A 25,073-nucleotide genomic window follows, 5' to 3' on the forward strand; every position below is an offset into this window, starting at 1 on the left:
TATATATATAGTGATATACTGTAGGTTTTGTTGTTGTTGTTGTTTTTTGTTTGTTTGTTTTTTAAATTTAATCACCAATGGTAGCAGCACTGAGCTTCTGTGTATGTGAAAATAATAACCTGTCATGTAACACACATGACATACTGGCACTCTGCTACAGGCATAATGATTAAACCAAAAACATGATTACTGGAATGCGGCTTGACAAGTTATATTTTTCAGAATTCTTTGCTTGTTCGATACAATGAAGTGTCACGTAACAGCTGCTTCCCAGCAGTGAATGCTTAGGCATAGTGTCAAAACAGGTCATTGTGACGTGATTTCACTTGTCCAAAAAGGTTTGGATCATGGCTACCTTTTATTTGACAAGCCACTAAATTATCAACGTGTTGTGTCCTCAGTCATGACAACTGACCTTTAGAAGATAAATTATTGAAATTAAATAATGATATTCAGTGAGTTTAATTATTTTAAAATGTAACACAAGTACATTGTAAGTAACTGTAATTAAAATACCTAAAAATGAACAGTAATCAGTTACTCTACTTTTTCAGTGGAAAAGTAATTTAATTACAGTAATGCGTTACTTAGTAACGTGTTACACCCAACACTGCTTCTGAGGTATCTGGAACACAGCATTAAAAAGCAATTGCTGAGGTTATTGTGGTTACTTAACATATTTTATATACAGTCTGTGATCACAACACTAACAAAATGACTGCATAGATGGTTGCGTTAAAAAAATGGGAGGCAGGAAAATAATAAATCCTTGTAACTACAAAACTACTCTAGGTGTTATTGCATTTTTAGGGAGCTTCGTTTTTAGAAGTTGAACTACAGATTTGATGGAGAATTACATACGTTGAAGCCACCATGACCAGAGCCCGGATAGCTCAGTCGGTAGAGCATCAGACTTTTAATCTGAGGGTCCAGGGTTCAAGTCCCTGTTCGGGCGGCGGAAGTTTTAAATATCGAGACTAAACACTGAGCATAAACAAAACCCAAACTGGAACTACATATGCTACTACATGATATAAATTTTAGGAGTCGTGATTATGTAGTTCTCCAACTAAATGCTGTGGCTTGTATTCAGCCATTGTATTCGTTTATGTGAGTGCTTTATCCTGGTGTCCTACTGTAACCTGAACGAATACAAATAAAAGCGTTAGATCAGCCTCGTTTCGTGTCTGTTCTACGTTACATCAGCCCAGCTCGTTTCTCTGAGTCCAGTGACGATCTCTGCCCTCAAACGACATCACGTGAAAGAATAGTGACAGGGCGGGCTCGCGGGATCCCTCAGCCAATCGGCTCCTCTGTTTTGCGGCTTCCCATTCGACGATAAACATTGCGACGTGACCCGCAGAGCTCCTCAGTGAGGCAATAGCACGTCAGCGGGAGGGAGGTCGAGTGTAGTCCATAGTTGATCTTATTACCACAAGACTGGAATTGCCCGACAACATTAAAGACACGCACACTTTTTACGGTGAAGCAGTGTCCCGTTCAGAAAGGAGAAGACGCTGTCCTGTCGCTCTGACGTCTGCCATTACCAACGCACTCCCGCTAGCCGTGGCAGCTAGCGCGAGCTAGCTAAGTTAGCTGTTACATACCCTCGCTTTTAGCACGCAGCTGACCTCCACCACAACACAGACCTGCTGAGTAACATTTGCTTGCTACGACGGGGTCGACATTCCCCCGTCTCGTCACCTACGTTCCCGTTGCCCCCTGTGTGGTGCCCCGTGGACGGTTCCCGAATATGATCCACAATGAGTCAAAGAGATACCTTAGTTCATCTGTTTGCTGGAGGGTGAGTATATTCCTCGTCTTCCTGTCGTCAGAGCGGGGCTAGCTAGCCACACACTGTGAGTTAATTGCTATCGCTATAGACGCTGTAGCTGTCCATTATGCGATATCCGTATTGATGTTTTGTGTATTTTGGCTTTGGGTAGTTGCGTAAAGGTAACCCAGAGATAACTTTTTGCATCACTGTCAGATGTCAGCTAATCTTGTCCTCACGTATGCGCACTCGCAGTTTTCTCAATGACATTTCAATGTATGAATGAAATTGCTTTTTACGAACACTCGGAAGTCTTCGTCAGAGTTGTGTATTATCATATATTATTTATAGCTACGACCAGGAAAATTTTGGCTTTAGAAAGCCGGCGTCTTTAAACGTCTGTGCGCCTTGTGTGCAGCAAAACAAATGTGGGCAGACTCCCAGTAAAGGTCACTCGAAATAGTGACATCTCAACTATGTCAGCGTATCTTAACTATAGGCTTGTATCAAACTCGTTTTCCAAAGCATATTCGGTATATAGCACGTTCAACTATGATTGAATCACAGCCTGGGACTGTTACGAAAGGGTGTGAATCAGCAATCCTGTATTTTTGCAGATCCGTGAATTTTGCAGAAACGTTCATCTTCCGTCTGAAAGACTGACCTGGTACACAGTGAAACACAATACTAGTGTTTCAGCACTAGAAATGGGCAAAGGGATCATTTGTCAGCTTAAATGAGCTCTTTAACAACATGCAGCAGTTTATTACACTGGCATACTAAACCATACTTAAGAAAAGCACGGATAAGAGTTCTGCTTTTGTAGGCCTGAACATGTTGAGTGGGTGTTATCTTGTTAAAGGAGTCAGTTTTTGCATATTAAGCTGTAGTCGTATGATGTCTCTGATGTCCTGCTTTCCCTTTATATACAGTAATTATCTGACTCTTGATTACTTCACCTCTGCTAAAAACTGTGTTTTGGGGACTTGCTTTCCCTGTTTATCTGTGTGTGTGTCTCTCTCTCTAACACACAGACACACACACTCTCTGTTTTGGTATCGGTTGAAAATTAACTTTAAGTGTAGATAACTGCTGTTTACAATTCTTTTGCTATTGCCTAGCCTAAACTAAATCTAACAGGACCTGTTAGGCTCAGTTTATTTATCGAGTTCATGTAGATAATATTCTTGTGCTTTGTCGATGTAGTTAGTTTTACTTTTCGTACCTGACTGTACGTTGTACCTGCTGTTTGAATATTTGTAAAAAATAAATAATAACAGTATGTTTACAAGATATATTAGCCACCATATCTATTGTACCTCATGCTTAAAAAAAAGTCTGTCTTAAAAATTCAAAATTAGCAATGCATGGGAGCCCCGAATATTGCAATAAACATGGTGTAGGCATTAAGATCATTTAGAACATCAATGATATATTAATTTTCTTTTCACATTCAGTTTCATTACAATTATACTAAAATGATACATTTAACTTGTGCATCCCCATGATCTAAGACTGCAGCGTTAACTTTGTACACATAAAATGAGGTAGCCTTTAGTTTCTGTGAAACATAATTAGCTGCCATTGGTTGAAATAACCAAGCTTTATTACTACATTTACACTGTTCTGAGAATCCTCTTCTAACCATGATGATCTAAACCAGGGTTCCAATGTTTTCTGCACTTAGCTTTCTGATATTAATGGCCACTCAAGTGGCCATTAATATCAGAAAGTATAGAGATTTATTTTTATATTTGAATCTGCCTGACAAAATCTCCTTGTTGTAATTCTAAACATTTAGTTGCTGCAAACTGGCTACTCTTGGCAGTTTCCCTTCTCAGCTTCCTCTCTGGCAGGCTAACCAGGTCAGACTTCAGTGCTGATCCTACTGTGATCTTGAGATCCAATAAGCTTGTGAGTCATTCCAATCAGAACTGGCAGCTAGGGGAGAACTGGTTCACATGGCACTACAGCAATGTAATTGATTCTGCAGAGGAGAACAAGGGGTATAACTGAAAAGCTCGCTGGAGAGGCAGCTGATTAGGAAGAATTTATAGTATTCCAAACATATACGATTACTTATGCTTCAGAGAAACTAATGATACATCTTTGTCCTGATGTATGACATGATGTATACAAAGTGGGGCTGGCTGCACCTGACTTTGAAGCCTGCTAAAAACAGAAGTATTTTTATTTGTTTCCTAGTTTATTAAAATCCACATATCTAGGAATTTTAATATGGTGTGGTGCTAAATGGGAGCATGCTGTTACTTCCCAAGAAACACAAAGCATTCCTGGCTGGCTTTCTATCCCAACACTGTGCTTTTTCTTGTCTACATGCCTGGGATCTTTAGAATTCCACTCACCACACCGGGTGATTCGTTTAGGCAACGCTTTGCGGATCTTTTGGTAAAGAATACAGGAACTGTTTGTGCCGATTTTATCTGTTGTGCTTTGCTGGCTCACCTCAGCCTTCTCTGTTTTTGCACCAGATGTGGGGGCACCGTAGGAGCCATATTGACTTGTCCACTGGAAGTAGTGAAGACCCGTCTCCAGTCATCCTCCATCACCCTCTATGTGTCTGAGGTTCAGCTCAGCACTGTCAATGGAGCCAGCGTGGCCCGTGTGTCTCCACCGGGCCCCCTGCACTGTCTCAAGTGGGTATCTTTTAACATGTCACACACATACACACAGAGCATATTTTGACATCGTACATAATGTTAGCATTGCTTTGAATTAGCAGCTTACAGTTATTTGAGCTAAAATGAGTGGAGCTGTTCACATGTGTATTCAGTGGTCTGTACTCTCCCCGAGAGGTGGTTTAATCTGGCCAGTGCCCCCCTGGCAAAACCACTCTCTCCCTGAAATACAACTCCTCAATAGCAGCCTTTGGGAGAGGCACACACAGGAGAACACACTAGTTGCTTTAGTCAAAGAGGACATTTCACAGCAAATCCAACTGTTACCATTTATTTATCTGTGATTTTATTTGTGAAACTAATCATCAGTCACAGTATCTGTTATGACAGTCACAGCAATACCATACCAATTTAGGCAGAGGGTGTAGTGGTTTACACATTGGACTAACACGTTAATGATTCCTGGTTCAGTCCCAGAATGAGACACAAATCCCAAATGTAGGGTTTCATTAGCATCCGATGTAAAAACCAAACCCATTGTGGCAACCCAAAAGCAGCATGGCAACTTTAGAAGAGGAACGAATGCTACTCTGAAAAAAGTGTGTTCGATGGCAGAGTGCCACCATTCCAGTTTAGTCATATGGGAGTTGCCAGCTGCAGCTTTGCTCTGCAGGATGTAGTGTATTCCTAACTTATTCATGTTTTATATGTTCTCCAGCTGCCGCTGAGTACAGACATTGTTGACATGTTGCAGGCTGTAGATGAAGGGGTGCAGTCAGCAGGCCTGTGTGAAAACACCTGGCTACCCCTGCTAACTAAAGCTGAAACCAATATTTAGACCTGATTCATGACTGGAGACTGAAACTCTTCAGCTTTTGGAAGCTGTTGCCAAAGACTGAGAAATGAGCAAAATCATATCACAATTTCTGGCTCTAGTTTAATTATTACTACTTGTAAATCTCATGTTGATTTGGGTGAAAACAACCTGCAGCATAGCACATTGGGTGCTGCCACTCTTTAAAGTGGTGGAGTGCTCGTAATCCTTGGGAACAAACTGAGACATTGTGTTTTATTGTGTGTCCCCCTAGACCTTGCGGTGTTCATTACACACGACAATCCAAGTGTTGGAGTGACAGTTTTTGCTATTCTTAGATTGCCTGCTTGTTTTAGGGCTTTGAAACTAGGTTAAGGTTCCACACAGAGGGTCTGGGTTGGTGATGTGGTGAGGGGGGGGCATAACAAAACTGTAATGACTATAAATAGGGCTGGCACTCTGGGATTGTCTGACTGGCATCATCTTTAGGAAAAGACTTTCTGTCAGATAACCTTGGAGTTTTGTGCAATACGTTGCTTCTAATCCGTGTGTGTGTGTGTGTGTGTGTGTGTGTGTGTGTGTGTTCGTTCAGATTGATATTGCAGAAAGAGGGACCTCGATCTCTCTTCAGAGGCTTGGGGCCAAATTTGGTGGGTGTGGCACCTTCCAGGTAAGTTATCTGATACGTTGTGTTTTTCTTACTGTTAGCATTACGTACAAAAGCACGACCTGATATACCCGTGTTGGTTTTGTTAATGCGTCATCATAACATAGGTCCAGGATCAGTATTACAACTAAATCACGTTGTCTGAGCATTCAGTTTGCATTAGAAGTTAGCTAACAGCAAACTTAACTTGATAATATATTTATTATATTGGCATATATTTATATAATATGGTTATATATTGGCATATAATATATTTATTATATTATAGAGCCATTTCTTGTTCATTGCAAAGCTATGACATCCCAACAGTATGACTGGTCAGTTGCCATATTGACCCTGGAACATCAAACCGTGCTTTTATCTATATCCAAGCACTTTTAGCTAACATCACAAACACTCACACTCTGATGCAGTTGGGTCAACTCGGGATGGTAGACGACCAGTTCTACCACCTGAACCACAGCCGGCCCATGAGGGGCAGAAAGAGACTGTTAGTCAAGTACTAGTTTAATAGTTATAGTTAATTCTATCATCATTATTTGTTATCAGTTTCAAAACATTGTGGAGTCAAGCTGAACAGATAAAATGGTTTGCTCTGATGGTTTTATTCTTATCTTTTTTCTCACTGTCTTCCTGCATTATTATTTTGACCATCCATAATCCTCCATTTCATCTTTCTGAGTCATTCCTAGATGATGATTATCCCGCTATGTTCAGCTGCCAATTTTGGAACATGTGTCCAAATGTTTACTGGTTATTAAGATTCCGTATTCATGGGTGAATTAATGACTGTTAGACAAGAAAATTCCCACCACCTTGTTTTAGTTGGTGTGGGGTAATTCTTTTGAACAGGTGTCATTGATCTACTCCAAAAAAATTTATTGTTACTGTGGCCAAGTAATTGGCTTCTGATGTTCCTTTTTGACACCAAAGGCCTTTCTTGGCATCATTTCTATGCAGGTCAAATTTGTACAGCCATGTTCTGATTGTAGATTGATCCATGTGCACACAGTAAGCTACAGGAGTGCAGGCGTATTTAATCATCTTCTGCACTCCTTGCTGCTGTTGTAGATATTTTTGTCTATATTGTTACATAGTTTGATATTATAAGCTCATATAGTTTTTGATAACCTTGAAGAATCAAGAGCACTAAAAATACTGTGTGCTTTAAAGAAATGTTGATTTAAGTATCTGGTAAAAAGTCTACAGCTCCATAGCCTGTGAAAAACAGTTGTGCTCTGTAACTACTACAACGTTTGCTGAGGTTACTTGGTGACGAAGAAGAATCAGGGATCCACACTCATTAAGGAGCCATTCATTGTCATGGCATTCTCAGCAGTTTGTGCACCACTGACTTCATGGCGACGTGTTCACATAGTCTAAGCCTGGGGAAAACTTCTAACCAACTGCCATAATAGTTTCATTTCATTAACCGCTCTGACTGGTAATGAGAGAAGCAAAGTGGTGACTAATGGCAGTGGGCAGCAGCTAGTGCTGCGGAAGCAGGTGCCAGTGCTAAGCATACACTAAGTGTTTTGTTAGTGTTATATGAACAAATGGTTAGGTAGAGGAAAGGAAGGAAAAGAGGACTCCTGAGTACAGATGGAGATTTAATGAAAAGCAAGCAAAGACTCGCACTACAATGTGACGGATGAACTCCAAACATCATTAAAAGTCTGACTAAGCACATTTGACAAACCGGTGTACAAATGAACCAGATGGCGCACACGGTAGTGCCATTACTGGAATAAAAGCAAAAGCAGCGCTCCTATTTAGACACAAGTGTGAACATGATCATTATGACCATTTTAATTAGTGAAAACAACTAAAGATAATTACTGCAAATAAATGAAGGCATGCTTTTTTTGCTGAAAGCCTTATTTGTCCAACTAGGCTGATTTGCTGAGAATATTAGTTCTGCTCTTGGCTTTACACCTAATGAATTTTTAAACCCCATTAAACTGAACCAGACACGAGGGCAGTTGTACACTTGTTAATGCAGTGTAATTGATGAGCTGTATTGCTACTGGAGGCAGTGGCTCAGACTAATTAGTTGTGCACTGAAATACAAAAACATGGCATATATAACTTGTTTTGCCTCATTCCAGTTTAACACATGCTGACCCCCTTTTGTTGTCCTCCTTTTCTACTAATAGAGCAATCTACTTTGGTGCTTACTCCACTGCCAAAGAGAAACTGAACGGCGTGTTGGAACCTGACTCCACACAGGTGCACATGGTGTCGGCTGGAATAGCAGGTAACTACATGTCTGCAAAAAAGTCTTTTTTTAAAGTCAAAGTTAAATTAGTTGCATAAAACACTCTCAAGTCTTTTTCTTACAGTCTTCTTCTATGTATTTAAGATTTTAACTTCCTTGCCTTAAACTTAAAGAATCCCCACAGTGGTGGTACAAAAGACTACTAGTACCTACTCTACTCTACTCAACTCAACTTTACTGTACTCGGTTTCAGTCATTTTCCATGATAATTGAGTACCACTTAATATGCATAGGGTCGTTATAGCAACGCGCCCGAAAGTCCACGGCGTCATTTGTATCCAACAAACAACATGACAGCAGGGGATAGTGATGCAATACCTGCTGCTCAGTGTGTGGCTTTTTCAGACTCCGGGACCACCGTGTTGTTTTTGTGTAGCCGTTTCCCTCGTTGCTGGATTTCAAAAATGGCGTTTCTGATTTTTGTAAGAGAGTGGCTCTCATGAGTCATCGAGTTACGCCATTGACTGGCCAATCAGTGGCAAGCAGTCTGTTGATGTCACATTTCCAGAACCATAAGTCAGTTTATTTGTACATTTGAACACTGGAGTCTGTGAAGAATGACTCACTTTTGGAACCAGCCTCAAGTGGCCAATGTGGGAACTGCAGGTTTTGGCACGTGTGTGTGTTTTTTTTTTTTTGTTTTTTTTTTAAAATTAGCTTTTGTTTTTTGTGCTTTCTTTTTTTTCTTTATCCAGCACAAATATAATCTCTTCATTCTTAAACTAATTTGGTGGTGCAATAAAGGTCAGACTGCAAATATGAAATGGACATCCATATCGTTTCCTTAAAAACTATAGAGTTTTAAATCTATAAAGTCTTTTTCATTGCAGTAAATGGCTATGTCAAAAGAAGAAGAAGGAGAAAACTAGAGGTGTTTTATGCAACTAGTTCCCAAGGCATCAGACAGGCATGGATCATCGTGTCCTGCTTTTTAGAAACTAAAATAGCAGTTGTTTCTAATGTTGTGAGCATATTGATCTTGTCTCTTCAGTGTTGGTGAGCTTCCACAAATAGTCATGTTACATGAAAGTTAAAGTGGTAAAACTAATGTTGTATCAGATTTGATTAAAATCCAGTTCCATACAAGTTGTGACGTTGTGTACAATGTAAATGACAACAGAATACAATGAGTTGTAAATCTCATCAACCCAAATACTGTTCCCAGTAAAACATAAAAAAAAGACATGAAATGTTCAAATCTAGACATTTTACTTTTTATCAAACATATTAGCTCATGTTGAATTTGATGGCAGCAACATGCCCCAGAAAGTTGGGTGAAGACAGCAGAAGGCTATAAAAGTCAATTGGACTAAAAAGAAACATTTGGAGGAACATTTTGCAACTAAATAGGTTACCTGGCAACAGGTCAGTAACATGATTGGAGCATGATGATGAAGAGCATTTTAGAGTGCTGTTTTTCTGAAATAAAGAGGGACAGCCTTTCACCAGTTTCCAGGAAACAGTGTCTATAAATTTCATCATACTATTAATCAGACATTAAATATCTCACCATCTACAGTATATAAAATCACTAAAAGAGCTCTAAAAGAAATCCCTGTGCACATTGAACAATCAATACTGGAGGTACAGACAGAACTTCAGTAAAAACAGGAATGATTCTGTCATGGAAATCAGTGCATATTTCTGAGATTTTCAAATGCATTGCATTCAGTTTTATTTCGATTTTACTGCGTCCCAACTTCTATGGAATAGGGGTTGTAGGAAAATCCTACAGGCATCACTTGTGTTTCTTTACTATTTGCTGTGTGTGTGTGTGTATGGCTCCCTTTGCAATGCTGATTAAAATAAATGCGTTATGAGGTCAGTTTTAAATACCACACCACAATTCTCTGATGCCTTGCATGTCAGGGGTGGGTTATCTGCTCTCAAGTGGCTGATTGTTTTGGGAATAATAAGCCTGTATGATATGGGTCAGTCAGACTGCTTCACTGGGTTTCTGGGTGAATCCAAAGTTCACAGTAACACCACTTGTAGCAGACCATGACGTAGACCTTTCAGCAAACCAGTCAAGGTCAGCGTCACTACATTTCCCTCCAGCAGCAACCAACAGAGCTGCCTGAGCTGAAGTGACAGGTGACGAGGTGTTAACACTCATCTCATCTTTACGTGACACACATAGCAGAGGCTAGAGCAGTCTGCTGTTGATAGCAGGAAGAGTAAGCGTAGATGCTAGTCTTTCAGCCTCAGGATGGTTGTGCATTCGATGATTCCTCGTTTATACTATTCCCACAGTATTTTAATTTATTTAATAAAATATCAATATCTGGTCTCCATGTATCGATATAATATCACCATGCAAAAGATTGCGATACTATGCTGTATTCTTTTTTTCCCTTCCCTACCACTAACATTTAAATACAAATATTAAGTAATATTAAGATGTATGGAATATAGATTGCATAACCTAGTAAAAATCCAAATGGCAGGTGAAAGATGACATTAAGAAGCTCTATATAGGAGCGTAAAGTATAATAGACAGTGCAGAGTGTTTTCAGTTTTAGGGTTTGAAATAAATTGTTAGCAGATGATTCTCTGCTTGACACACTGCAGAAAGGCTCAGTAAAAAATAAAAAGATAATGCAGAGCTTTTCTAGTAGAGCTGAAAATGAGCATAACCGTCCCTATTATCCCTTAATCCCTCAGAACTGCAGGTATCCATGCAGCATTGTAGTTTTGCAGTACTCTTGCATTAAACTGTTATTTCTATGTAAGGGGATTTATTTCAATCAATGAACAGCTGTTCTCTCCCGTCATATCCATTCTGCTGTCTTTGTGTGTGTGAGTGTGAGTGAGTGAGATTTCACATGACGTTGTGCATTATGTTAAATCCTGCGGGGTGATGGTGGGAATGGGATCTTGAATGGTTGCATGCCGGGTCTTTTCGCAAACACACAAGCCCTGTGTCTGTTTTAGGCTTTTACTCTACCGTAGCTCTCCTCTCGCAAGGGCATGAGACCCCCGCACCACCAGGGGTCTCTAGCTGCATCTGTGAGGAGTTACTTGGGTCTGCGTGAGTACTCGCCACAGATCTGTGCTTCTTCTTATGTCTGGTTCTTCTTTCTCTCTCACCTAGCTCATTGGATAAGATGGAGTTTTTCTCTCTTTCTTACAGCTGTTAGCATGACATACAAATCTTATAACATGCAGCTTCCCCTCTACTTGGGGCTACCTGCTTTTGTGGTTTTGATATTTTTTTAATTTCATTTAATTTATTTTTTTTACTAAAAGAACCTGTTTATTCTTACTTTACTGTTAGCATCTTGAGAATTAGCTTATCATATTTCTTAATTTTGTAGAAGAGTAACCTTGTTGTGTTTTTTTTTACCCTCTTTAGGTTTTACAGCCATCACCGCAACCAATCCAATATGGCTCATAAAGACGCGTCTACAGCTGGATGCAAGGTGAACAGTTCATGTAGCTTTCTTTTTCTTTTTTGTCTGTTGCTCTGATACGCGTCACCACACAGATATTCGCTGTCATTGAAGAACATGTTGCTATCTTTATTTCTGAATCCTCCTTCATAGTTTAAACCAGTTCTACTGAACGAGCGCTGCTTTTGTTTGGACCTTGTGCAGCTCGCCTGGCTGGGTGTGGTCTGTCTTTTGTAACCATAAAGCTTCAGGCTTTGACTTTCCTTTATTTTACATGTACAGTAGGTTTCAGAAGTACTTGTAAATCTGACTCTGAAACACTAAGAACAAGGAGCTGTCTGTTTAGATATTGGTTGAATTTAAAGAGATCACACTCAATGCTCTGCATTTAGCTTTAAGTGTTTTCGTGCCCTTCCCACGAGGCTTGCTATGCAAAACGTTGCCAAACTGACTAAAGGTTAATTGGCATGCGCTTCGGTGATCATAGAACAGTTTTCACTTTACACACTCGAATGTGTTTTCAGTGTAAATTTAAACAGTGAACTGGAGACAAATCCTGTGCTTTTGTATCTTCTGCAGTGTAATCGAGGAGTCCATCTTTGCAGGAGCCTTGCTTTGTTCTGTAAACGGGTGGCTTTGTTTGTTTTGTTGAGTAATGTTACCCGGACAAAGGTTAAATTTCATTTGTGTGGAAGTCAGGTGGCTCAGCTCCCTGTTTTATGTTTTATATTCTTAGTAACTGTGTGCAGTTTTCTTTCGTTTAGGGGTTTGGGGGGGGGTTCTGTTTGTCTTTTTTGGGGGGGGGGTTACCCCTGAGCCATGAAAAGCTGATGTGGCATTGTCATCACCTCGCTGGACAGATGGCTGGGCGGCGTGAACACCCAAGTTTGTGACTTGAGAATGAGTCACTCTAGGATTTTCAAATTGATACCACAGGTGTGTCTACTGAGGATCTCTGAGGTTGAATCTCAGTGATCTCGACCTCAACATCAAGGTCAGAGGTCAGGTTTTCTGAAAGTCATCCAGGATTCTGAGCTTGATATCATAGGTGTAACTAATAAGAGGCTGAGTGGCTGCTGGAATTGTTAATTATTTTACATACTGTGCTCTGTAAATGCAACTTCTGTACAATATCTCTTCATCCCTCCTTAAAGTCTCTGAAGAAGAGCAGTTTTTTTTTTTCTCCAAATCCACAGTGAGAGGAAGCAGTATGCTACACAGCTTGTAATCCCTCCATTTTTCTTGTGTTTTCAGGAATCGAGGCGAGCGAAGGATGAGCGCTTTCGAGTGCGTGCGTCAGGTGTATCAGACAGACGGCTTTCGGGGCTTCTACAGAGGGATGTCGGCATCCTACGCCGGCATCTCAGAGACTGTGATCCACTTTGTGATCTATGAAAACATTAAACGGCGCCTCCTGGAGGCCAAGGCACCACAGAATATGGACGAGGAGGAGGATTTGACAAAAGATGCTTCAGACTTTGTGGGGATGATGCTTGCTGCTGCCACCTCCAAGACTTGTGCCACATCTATTGCTTACCCTCATGGTGAGAGGCTGTTACTAGCTGTTCTCATCTGGATGTCTGATCACCCCCCATTATGTTCTCTTACCCACCCTCTCTCTTGTTCAAATTTGCAGAAGTGATTCGCACGCGACTACGCGAAGAAGGCAACAAGTACCGCTCTTTCTTCCAGACGCTAACGACAGTGCCCAAAGAGGAGGGCTTCCGCGCCCTGTACCGCGGTCTCACCACCCACCTGGTACGCCAGATACCCAACACGGGCATCATGATGTGCACCTACGAGCTGGTAGTCTACCTCCTGAACGGTTAAAGCCTCCCCACCCCACCCCCCTCCCTCCTCTATTTGGAGAAAGGAGACCCAGAGCACCTGCACACCAGCTAGCACAGCTAACAGCCTGCTTCCAGAGACAGCACCTCAACTGCTGTCTTGGTGACACAAGACAACATGAGCGGTCGTTCATAAAAAAAAGTCTGGAGTTTTGTTGTATAGACGAAGAAGGAGTGTGAGAAAGATCTTTGCGTTGGTTTGGGCATCGAGGTTTAGCAGTGGCAAAGAAGTAGATCCCCTATTTTCACTTTTATTCCATCCTTTTCTCCATTCTGACGTAAACTTTCTTCCTTATGAAGAAAGAAGCTAACTTCCAGTATATTCTATCTCTTAACATTACTAATAATGAAGCTCCGTAATACCAAGTGAGCATAGAACCATCTTAAGTAAAAAGCTTAGATCCAATCCTCATGATCACTTTCTTTTAAAAACAGTTTAGCTCTAGTGCATAGTCCTCCACATATCCCTCAGAGAACCAGCAGAAATCCAGAATGCAAAGGCCCCGAAGTCGATAGCTCATCTCGATGCGCATCACAGAGGTCCTGAGAGCGAGGACGAATCGGGGGTTTGTGGCTCATAGAGGGGTGGAGGGAGGTGGATGGAAGAAGACGTGCCTTGTGTGAAGACCGTTGAGCAGCTGGAGATGCATCTCTGGCTGATCTAGAACAACAAAACGTCAAGTCATACACTGGTGTTGTTTGATTTCAGGTGCCCTCAATCACCGTTTTTACATATCATGAAGGTAAATGCAGTCACCTGCTGGTTTTCAGCGTCCCTCACACTGACTCTGTTATCATCCAAATGATTCAATTCTGTAATCTCACCAAACTAAACAACAGTATAATCCACCGCTCTAAATGCTGCTGTGGTTCATGGTGTGAAGTAAAAAACAGTAGAGGTAACTAAGCTTAACAGACTGTGGCATAGATGCAGATAAATATATGAAATAACTACCTAACGTGATTGTATTTGTCGGGCCAATTTAGTCGAGATGCAGACGTGTAGTGTGTTTTCTTTACTGGAGCACTTGGTAGTTGTTACCTTTCTCTCAGAAAACGTTATTGTTCAATAGCGGCTTTTCTTTCTCCATAGTGCTCATCTCATTGTATTCTAATTTTTATTCCCTTAGCTGGAAAATCCAGGCTAGTTTTCCAGGCGAGGACAATCCTCTTGAGTTTACACTGGAACACTTGTTGTACAGCTTAGCCAGCACGTGGAGGAGGAGGTTGGCCAGGAATATTCTGTGTCATAAAACACACATTAATTAACTGCAGTTTAAAAACAAAAAAGAAGTTTGTTTTTCTTGATTCCCTATAATGTTGGTTTGTTTGTTTTTTTCAGTCGTTTTCAACCAGTTAGAAAAATCTTTTTTTGGGTGAGTGTGGCCAGAGGGTCAGTGTGTTTTATGTCTTCTTTGGAAACCTTTTGAGGGTTTTTTTTTTTTTTTTGTGGCATCTTTGTTTAAACATTACAAACAATACAGTGTTTTTTTTGTTTTTGTTTGTTGTTTTTGCTGTGATTGTATTTATCCCGTTAACTTTCCTCCTGTTGTGATCCTCCCATTGTAGAGTGGGTATGTTAAACGGTGATTCAGCCCATTACGCTAACAACGCACATCTCGCTTTATGACCACGGGCTCGCCCTTCAGATGTCTTTATCCAAACACTTCACCGCTCAGCTCTTGGTTTTACAGCACGCACAAATGATGCTCTAGACTCTTCTTTAGACTCTCTGTGTTAAAGTGCAGAGTGTGTGCGTGTGTGTGCGTGTGGCATACAGTACCATCAGCACACACTCTTGATGTCGTGCAAATCCACGAGTGATCTGTTGCTGCTAGTGGCGATCGGACAGTTGCGTATCATGGTGCTGGCTTCACTCACGTGGATTTTGAAGGCTGGACAGATAGTGTGAGCTGATTGTACCTAACCCAATTAAAGGGTCATTTCACTCAAATAAGAGAAAATCTTTCCTCATCTTTCCCCCTGACTCCTAAAAATCTGGAGCGTAAAAGTGCTAACAATGAGTACATTTTATTTTATTTTTTAAACTTCGGGTGATGTGACCCTGTACATGTGCATTTCTAAGCATCTCTTCATGTTATTTGTCAGATGAACCAATCTTCCCTTGTTATTCCTCAACCCCCACACATTTGCATTATGTACCAGTGAGTGTGTGTGTGTGGGTTTTTGTTTTGTTTCTTTTGCGTGCGCTTGCCCAGATCAGACTCCCATGTGTGTCATTCAGTTGTATTGTGTGGGCTGGAGACCTGCAAACAGTGTTGTTGTTGAGTTTTTGTTTTGTTTTTGTTTGTTTTTTTTAAGTTAATCCCTTTAAATTTTTTGCCTTTTCCTGACGCTCTTTGTTGTGTTGCTCCATGTTGTCCTTGATGAGTCGGCTGTGAGTGCGACTCACTATGCATTCTCTCATAACTGTTTTTGTAAAACAAAGTGTCAATAAACCGGAAGGAGTGCAAATGTATTCTGCTGTCAGAGCATCTTTCTTAACTACTCTGAAATACAATTTTTGTTAAAAAATCTTATTTCCTCCCCCTAAAGCAAATATTGAAATCTTTCGCCTGCTCACGCCTCTAAAATGCATCACAATAACATAGTGTGTTGTCAGGATCTGTCAAATTAGTATTCTTCCTAGGATTAGCAAAAACATGAAACTATATTGGCAATATTTAGGTGTAATAAAGAGGCACTATCTTCTGTGGGTGGCTACATAAGATATTATACTGCAAAATGTATATAAATGGAAAGATGAGTGAATACCTAAAACTTAACGGGTAAACAACACTGTCAACAACAGGGTTAGATAAAATTATGTACAGTCACTGGTCACTTTATTAGGTACACCATATTACTGTTGGGTTGGCCTCCCTATTGCCTTCAGAAGTGTACGAATTCTTGGCAGAGATGAAATAAGGTGCTGGAAACATTCCTCAGAGATGTTGGTTTGTATTGAGGTAATAAAACAACGTCACACAGTCAATGTTGATTGGCCCAAAGGTGCTTTTTGGGTTTGAGATGTGGTGACTGTAAGGAAACTCAAGAAACCATTTTGAGATGATCTGGACTTGTGGTGGACGGTGGATCACAGGGCTGGAAGCAGTCGTCAGAAGATGTGTACACTGTGGTAATAATGGGATGACATGGTCAGCAAGAAACTGGTCAGCAGCCTGAATCACTGACACAAGGGAGGCAACCAAGTGCTGCAACAAAAATCAAGACTCATCACACCAGGCTCTATGTGATTTGTAGCCTCAGTTTCCTATTGATGACTTTAGTTGTAACAAGTGCTTCTTTGAGTTGCTGTTTCCTTCCTATCAGCTCTAACCAGTCCGGTCATCCACCTTTTGACCTCTGTAATCACCCAGAGAACTGCCACTTGCTGGATATTTTCTCTTTTTCCATTCTTTGTAAACCCTAGAGTTAGTGGTTTCTGAGCCACACAGACCATCTTGTTTGGCACCAGCAGCCATGGTGCTAAGTACCATGGTTACTAAGAAGACAAATAATTTGTCTTCTTTCCCATTCTAGTGCTTAGTTTGAACTTAAGCAGGGTATCTCAACTTTGTCTACATGCCTAAATATATTGACTTGCTGCCATGTGATTGGCTAATTTAATATTTGCATTAACAAGCAACTAAACAGGCCTAACAATGTGGCTCGTGAGCATAAACAGAATAAGGCAGAAAGAGACCTAACACTGCACAGAAGAGCATTTAAGGTTAAAAAATGAATGGCCCAGGGGCCAGAATCAGCTTGCCAAAGTCTCCTGTCCAGCCCGCTGTGGTGCTTCCTGCACAACCAGAATTAAGGTTAAAGTGGCCCACGGTGTAAAATGAGTTTGACATCCCTGATTTTAAACAAATATGTCCACTGTGTTTATAAACTGTGGTTTTCATTATTGTGAAACTTGTATTTGTACTTGTGTTTTTTCACTGTGTGTTATCATTATTTTTGCAAAGGACTTTTGTTAAATTCAATGATATTATTGTGAGAAAATGTAATAAGGTTTGTTAATTCATTCAAACCCCTGAATGTGGTAAGTTACAGCTAGCTCACTAACCTTAGCCTGCCTCCTTGTTAATGTCATTACAGGCAAAACACGTCCTGAGTGGATGTTTCTGTAGCCAACCAGACTCAGAAAAACGCTGACTGTAACTTGCATGCTTCAAAAGGCTGCACGATTTCATTCTGTAATTAAGGCTAAGAGGTATGAAATGATGATTCTCACACCACAAGCCAGCATACTTCCAGGCCCGCTCTGAGCTCCTGTGTGTGTGTGTGTGTGTGTGAGAGAGTGAGTGAGTGAGTGAGAGAGAGAGAGAAAGAAATGAGTTTGTGCTGATTAAATAGCAGGGCAAAATGTCAAGTCATTACATAACATATAAATCTAATTTAACATACTGCTATTAGACTCACAGCACCAGTGTACTGATATTATACTGTTTTCTTTTTTCATAAACATAAGTTTGGACACAATTATCAAAATAATGACTTTTATTCTGTTACAATTATTGGTGTAGCCTGATGATCTGTTTGACCTCTTATGTGATTTGGCACCAAACAGGCTGAAAACAGCATGTCGCTGTTTGAAGACATGACCGAGGAAGAAAGAAGTGAAGAGAGCAAGGAAAATGAAGGTGGTCCCTGGGCGTGATGGGAGAACGAGGAAAAGGCAGATTAAATGATGCTTGATGCTTTGTAAGGAAAATGCATTTGTGGGTTGAGCAGTAGTAATTCAATTCAATTCAATTCAATTTTATTTATATAGCGCCAAATCACAACAACAGTTGCCTCAAGGCGCTTTATATTGTACAGTAGATCCTACAATAATAGATACAGAGAAAAACCCAACAATCCCATGACCCCCTATGATCAAGCACTTTGGCGACAGTGGGAAGAAAAACTCCCTTTTAACAGGAAGAAACCTCCGGCAGAACCAGGCTCAGGGAGGGGTGGCCATCTGCTGCGACCGGTTGGGGTGAGAGAAGGAAAACAGGATAAAGACACAAACTCAGTAGAGTTGAGTTTACACATGAAAAACTTGCCGGATCTCCTCTGCCAATACCAAACAGCTTATTCTGCTATTGGCCCTTATTTGGTGTCAGTTATTGGATTGGATGATTGGAGTTTGATGAAACAAGACATTAGGAATTTAATCATTTATCCATTTAACAAACAAGGGCTTCAGTATCATGTGGAAGAACCATACACAGAGAGCCATACTGGTGTTCACTCTGTGTTGTAGCGTCCTGATGACACCGAGTTTATGCTCCAGTGGATGATGAGAGTCAAACCTTACATACTGATCTGTATACGTTGGTTTATGGTACACATCAACATTTAAATGTCACCCATTACTGATGGAAATCTCACAGTCTAAGAAGGCTAATCTGTCACTTTTTATATCCTCCCTGCTGAACTTGATGTGTTGGTCCACCGAGTTAATGTGATCAGTGAATTGTAGTAGTAGCAGTTCTGAGATTTGATTTTCACCCAGGTGTCATACCTGAACCAACGACTTAACAGAGCCCTCTTTTCCACTTCTTCCATGTTCAAGTTGGCCACCATGGGTGAAACTGGGGAACCCATGGCACACCCACGTTTCTGACACAGTTCCAAGAGCCAACACACTTGGTCGGTGCTGAGAGTGGTCCTGTTGCTGAGGTTGGGGTGTAACATAGTACGAGATCATTGTTTCATCTGCCTCCATAATGCCATCTCTCACCTTCTCAACAAAATCCAAGCTGTTCTTGATGTGGTGTTTAGAGCTGCCTACCAACAGGTTGAGGGTCAAAGCCAGAAAATTTGAGATGTTATAGGTGACCAAGCTGATCATACAGACAATTGGTGTTAGAGGACTCCAGGCTGGAGAAACTGATCAGGAGGGCTAGCTCTGTGGTCGGCATGAAGCTGGACACTCTGGTGACAGTGGCAGAGAAAAGGACATTAAAGAAACTGATGGACATTATGGACAATGCCAGGCATCCTCTGCACACGGCCATTAACAACCAGAAGAGTCTGTTCAGTGACAGGTTGCTTCTCCCCAAGACAAGAACTAACAGACTTAAAAACTCCTTTGTCCCACACGCCATCAGACTGTTTAACTCCTCTCTGGAGGGGAGAGGGAGGGGAAACAGGAGGACAAAGGAGGGGGGAACAACTAAGCTGTAGTGCCTCTTCACCTCACTGTGCAATACCTTTGTGCAATACTTTTGTAAATAGTCAACATGGTGCAATAGACTCAATACTTGAAATGTGCAATTCACTTGTATTTTTATTTTTTATTCCTATTTATTCTATTTATCCCCTTGTATATTTTATTTATATTTGTCTCTGTATTTATATATGTGTGTGTGTGTGTGTGTGTGTGTGTGTGTGTGTGTGTGTGTGTGTGAGTGTGTGTGTGTGTGTGTGTGTAGTTGTATATATATATATATTCTTACTGTAACTTCGGTCGTTGCTGTGCTTTTTTGGAAATCGAATTTCCCAGAGGAACCCACCCGAGGGATTAATAAAGTTCTATCTTATCTTATCTTATCTTATCTTAGAGGTACACCCTGTTTGTGTATCTTTGGTAAACCATACACAGTGGGTCTCATTTCAGGGGCTCATAAGTATTTTTGTCACTGAGCAGTGACAAAACTTAGCAAAACCATGCACCTAACCTTTTCTGCTGGAAGGATGATAATGTTGTGTCATTACTAAGCGATATGAGCGCCTTCCTCTCCTCCATGCTGATTAATGATCAAGAAACTGACCTCACAGCCCATTGTTTGTCAGTGATGGTAGTTTCAGTCATTATGCAGATGTACTGTTTGGGAACACCTGCAGTCAGCTGAGAAGAAGTCACCTGGATTTGTGACGGAACATTTTTCCCACTAAAAACACTACATCCAGATGAACAGAATCAACTTTTTGAGATTTCCTTTTGAGCATGAATCAAGACAGCGATCTTCTTTATGTGTTGTTAAAGCTAAACTACAACTAAAATGGGTATTTGTGCTGTTAAAATGTGTCCATATGGAAACTATGGCTGGGGAGAAAAGGCCCTGCAAAAATGTTCTACTAGAAAGATTTATGCCATTTCTGTGTTTCAATGGTCTGTTATCTGTGATTTAGTGAGTGGTTGATTTGCTTTTACTGCATGTTCTGTTCTGTTTGTTTGATATCAGTCAAATTTAATTGAATTTCATTTTATTTGGTCTCAACAGATTGCTGAAAGCACATTACCTTCCAGCAGGTGGCAGTGTCGCCTGCTTCTCTGCCCCATTTAACTCTCACTCAAAGACTCTCAAAGTCAAGCCAGTGGAGCAGATGACAGCCTGCTTCCATCCCATTGCTCAGTCCAAATGCTTGGAGACTGGGGAAGAAAACCCCAAATTTTAATTCTAATTGACACGTGAAATTTGCATTGACTTTTTTGCCAACTAAATCAGAATATAAATGAACTGTAAAAGACACAACAACTGATGAACAATGGTGTAGCTTTCAGCTGACAAACATTCTTCCCTAATTCACAGTTAATTCCCTTTGCTAAACAACAGGCATCGCATCACCATATTAGCTCTAGCAGGACCAGCCTGACTCACACACCACATGTATTTAGTTAGTGTCAGACTGAAAGGGACGAGTGTGTTCCTAAAACACGTTCCACAATCTGCCAGTGTTCTTGCAATAGTACAAAGGGCTTCAGGGTGTTGGTTGTGGCTCACTTGTAAATTGAGCACTGGGGACACACTGAAAAGCAACAGCTACGACAGAAAGTGATGGAGCCAGTAGGGCGTTATAACTGGTACCTTGTTTACCTCTAGAGTGGAAAGGAGAGGAGATTAGAAAGAGGCAGAAAGATGCTGTGATGGGAGCTTCGGGCAGATTACACAATGGATGGAGCAGAGGATAAGATATCTAGACTGCTGACCCTTCGTGTGGGTCAAGTTACAAAAACACATTCCCACAGTGTATTCTAGGAGCAACTTAGAACCTGTGTCTCCAGTAAAATAAATGCTAATAATTGACAAAGTTGTCCTGAAACAGGCTTCTTGTTATAAATTTGACTTGTCAAGCGATATTCAAGAAGAGAACTTGTAAATACCAAACACACCTCCTTTTGCAGCTCTCCCCTTACCCCACTACCAGCTTATGCATGTATTTCATATAGAACTGGCAGCTAGCTCAGCCAGATCCAAGTTCTCTGCTCACCAATTTTTACTTCTCACAAGGACCTTTTAACTTTTTGTACTCACCCGATCAGCTCATTAAAGAACTGAGTTTCCAAAGCTTACATTAAACATAGATATAAGCACTGCGATATTACCTACTGGTTTTAGACTCCACAACCTCAACAAAGGTGCTTTGGTCTCTGTTTTTTCTTTTCTTTCTTTTCTTTTTTGAAGGTAAAAGTGGGCATGTTTGGACAAGAAGGATTTGTGCTAACACTAGCAAGCTTGGTTAGCAGCTAATACTAGCAAACTTGGTTAGCAGCTAATACTAGCAAACTTGGTTAGCAGCTAGCAGTAGCAAGTTTGGTTAATTGTTTCATTCTAACCCTGAAATGCTACAATCTGGTAATTGGAAGCTGTCTGCCTGTTGCAGGTTTATATGAGGGTGAAGCACTAGGCTCCAGATTCAGACAAGCAATCCCCTCTCATCTTGCTTTAGATGTCTTCCACGGCTCATACTGTCAGTGAAAAAACCACAACTCCGGCATATGGCTGACATGCACAAGGCATTATGCACACCACATTGCGTGCATGGATTAAAAAGGAAATGCATTTGCTCTCTGTCTCTAGCTCTTATTCTTCCCCGAGCACTTAAATCTTATATTGTTCCTGGATCTTAAAAGCCACCCAAAACTAACACTAAGTGTAGCTTTTTGCATCTTAGGCGCGACTGTCGGTGGCCTGAGAATCTCCAGCCATGCTTGTGGGTCTGTGCTGTAAGGTTGTTCTTAGGCTGCATTCTGGTCATGTACTTCAGGCCATAATTATGAGTTTTAGGGGGAAAACCATTGATATCAACTTCCGAGTTGCAATCCCAAGTTGGAAAAATAAGGGGCACAGAAGCATTTCCAGTTAGCTAACTGCAATGTCAACAGCAGAGGATTGCTGACAACGTGTCTGCACAGATACCAGTGCTCGCATTTCAGAATTAACCAATATTTATACTATCTGTATATGTCTGTCTATGAAACACATTTTTAAACCTGTATTGTGTTTTAACGGCCAGCAGAGGGAGAGGTCTCTAGTTTTCAAGCAATTGAGATTACTAAAGTATTTGAATTCTTGGTTTACTACTGATTGATTAACTCAATAAATATTTTACTAATGGTTTTATGATCTTATTCACCAGTTTTGAGTGTCAATAAATTAAGAGTTTGGTTTGCCCTAGCCAGCGTATCATATCATACAGGTGTACATACAGTGCTTAGACCACCTGTATTTTTAAATGTTTTTTTTTAATGATAATACTGTAATGTAATGTTTACATGCACATACACACACACACACACACACACACACACACACACACACACACACACATACCTGTTGTTATCTGTTTAGATTTTTCAGGAAGAACTACTTATTTGGTGTCTGGAGCACCATAGACAGTACAGATTCATCCTGTGGGCAGCAAGACCCAGACAATTACACAATTACGGAGACAGTAATTCAGCCACAGCCTGTTGACTGTGGACTTAAAAGTCAGACTGGCAAGGTTAAATTTAGAGACATTTCTTTCTGTCTGAAACACACAAACACTTACATCACTGTATATGTGAATGTAAAGTGAAGGGAAATACAGCCAAACCAGGGCAAAGTACTTCCATTTATTTTCTCACAAGCAGCTATCCTCATGATGATTCTGTGACACCACTTCGGCTGTAGGGACACTGTCCAATTACGGTCGGCCACACAACCTGGTCCACGGAGGGATTAAAAAAACTCAGACACAATGAAGGTGTGACACATGAGGACTGGATAGAGACAGATAACCAGTGGGAATGGTAGGCAAAAAAGATTAGGATGGGTGTAGATGTTGGGAGGTAGAGAGACAGAGACGACATAATGAAAGGCAGTGAATGAAAACATCCCATGTAAAGTGTCTGTCAAAGGACTCACAGAGGATTCGGTGTGTGCTTGGTGAGAAGAGCCATGGCAGCTTCTTCTGAAGTCAGCACTGAAAAGCAGGGACACACACACACACACACACACACACACACTAACTTTCACAACTCTCACAGCCTCTTTCATAGACAATAGATACGCTCTTACACAAGAGTAGAAATTCACTGCTTGCACACTCACACAGCATGCAGCATGAGTCATGTTCGGTTGAAGTTGCTTCTGCCTCAAGTACATCAACTTTCTGACTTTATGAGTAACAGGCGTTTTACTGTCTAAGGTGACAGCTTGAAGATTGATAGGTAGATATTTTCATGCTTCTTTCAGGCTAAGTTAAGCACACCATCTCCTGACTCCAGCTTCATATGTAATAGACAGACACGAGGGGTGTTATTGATCCCATCAACTAACTTTTCTAGAAAGAAAATGAAGCGTGCTTACCAGACAATGTTGAATTATTCCCTTAATGACTCACTGCAGAGGAGCAAGGGGGAAAAAAATCAGCTGATTTTTATTGACTGACAGGCGAGTGATCTGGGCTGTGTTAAACCCATCAGCTTCAATTCTCTGGTCCTCTTCGGAATTGATTTGAGGCCAGCTGCTTAGGGAGCCGGTGGTCTACTTTCTACAATGAGGCTCATTTCATCCAAACCTTTATTACTCACAGAGGCTTACTTGCCCGTGTTTCCGTACGCTTTTAATACCGTTGCAGGTGAGATGAGCACAGCTGGAATTGGACTGGGATGATGGAGAGGGAGTTAATATTGATATGAACTGACATTAGGTGGATCACAGTGGTTACTGTGAGCACACACCACACCTAAATCCAAACAAACCAGTGTGATCGTCATTACCTGAACTGGTTTGGCTTTTGTGGCAAGGTGCATTAGAAGTGAGAAATAAGCTTGCTGAGCCATTAGTTTTGGATAAATCAATAGTTTTAGATAAATCCATAAACAATGTCAGCTTTAAGTTATTTATTTAAGTATGCAACATTAATCAAAGACAAAAAAGATCAGGAAATGTTCTATGGAATGGTTGGATTACATATTGTGTGTGTCACCAAGACATAGTCTCAATTATAGAAATATTTTCTTATATACTTTTTCATAACAAAAAGTAGAACCAGTGCTCCAAGTTCACGTTAATACACTGCAAAGGCACTGAGCCGTTGTGATTAAGCTCAGCGTAAAACTATGTAAGGCATGAAGTGGTCTCCACCCTGCCTCAGCTCTAAAAGCGAGAGTGTAACAGGAAGTGCGGAGAAGCCGACACACAAAATAAAAGCACACATGTAGACACCTTCAGGGAAAAAATAGCATTTGGCAACAAAAGCTCACAAAAACACTCCACGACGTCGTTCGGTGCGTGTTCTTATAACGCCATGCCTGTAGACTGGACACAAATTCGCTTTAAAAAAATGCCGTTTTTAAGTGAAGCGTTTCTCTTCGGGCGTCGTGACCGGAAACGCTTTGCTGGGCTGCTAGCTTAACGCTAGTCACCTTTTCTTGATCCCGACCCTCCAG

General features: G+C 40.9%; 1 protein-coding gene and 1 non-coding gene across 2 annotated transcripts; both read left to right on the plus strand.

Moving 5' to 3' along the window:
- The first annotated feature begins 882 nt into the window (after positions 1–882).
- On the plus strand, positions 883–955 carry trnak-uuu. The gene has a single exon. It is a non-coding gene; the product is annotated as a tRNA-Lys (tRNA).
- A 374-nt stretch (positions 956–1,329) lies between these two features.
- LOC102294454 (solute carrier family 25 member 36-A) lies at positions 1,330–15,743 on the plus strand. Its single transcript, XM_005926624.3, has 7 exons — positions 1,330–1,804; positions 4,267–4,431; positions 5,820–5,897; positions 8,051–8,151; positions 11,528–11,594; positions 12,819–13,108; positions 13,201–15,743. The coding sequence occupies exons 1-7, from the start codon at positions 1,764–1,766 to the stop codon at positions 13,392–13,394; spliced, it is 936 nt and encodes a 311-aa protein (XP_005926686.1). The 5' UTR covers positions 1,330–1,763; the 3' UTR covers positions 13,395–15,743.
- Positions 15,744–25,073: the final 9,330 nt, after the last annotated feature.

This window comes from Haplochromis burtoni, unplaced genomic scaffold (assembly GCF_018398535.1).
Source record: "Haplochromis burtoni strain Fernald_Lab_line unplaced genomic scaffold, NCSU_Asbu1 Contig_94, whole genome shotgun sequence".
NCBI classification, from domain to species: Eukaryota; Metazoa; Chordata; class Actinopteri; order Cichliformes; family Cichlidae; genus Haplochromis; species Haplochromis burtoni.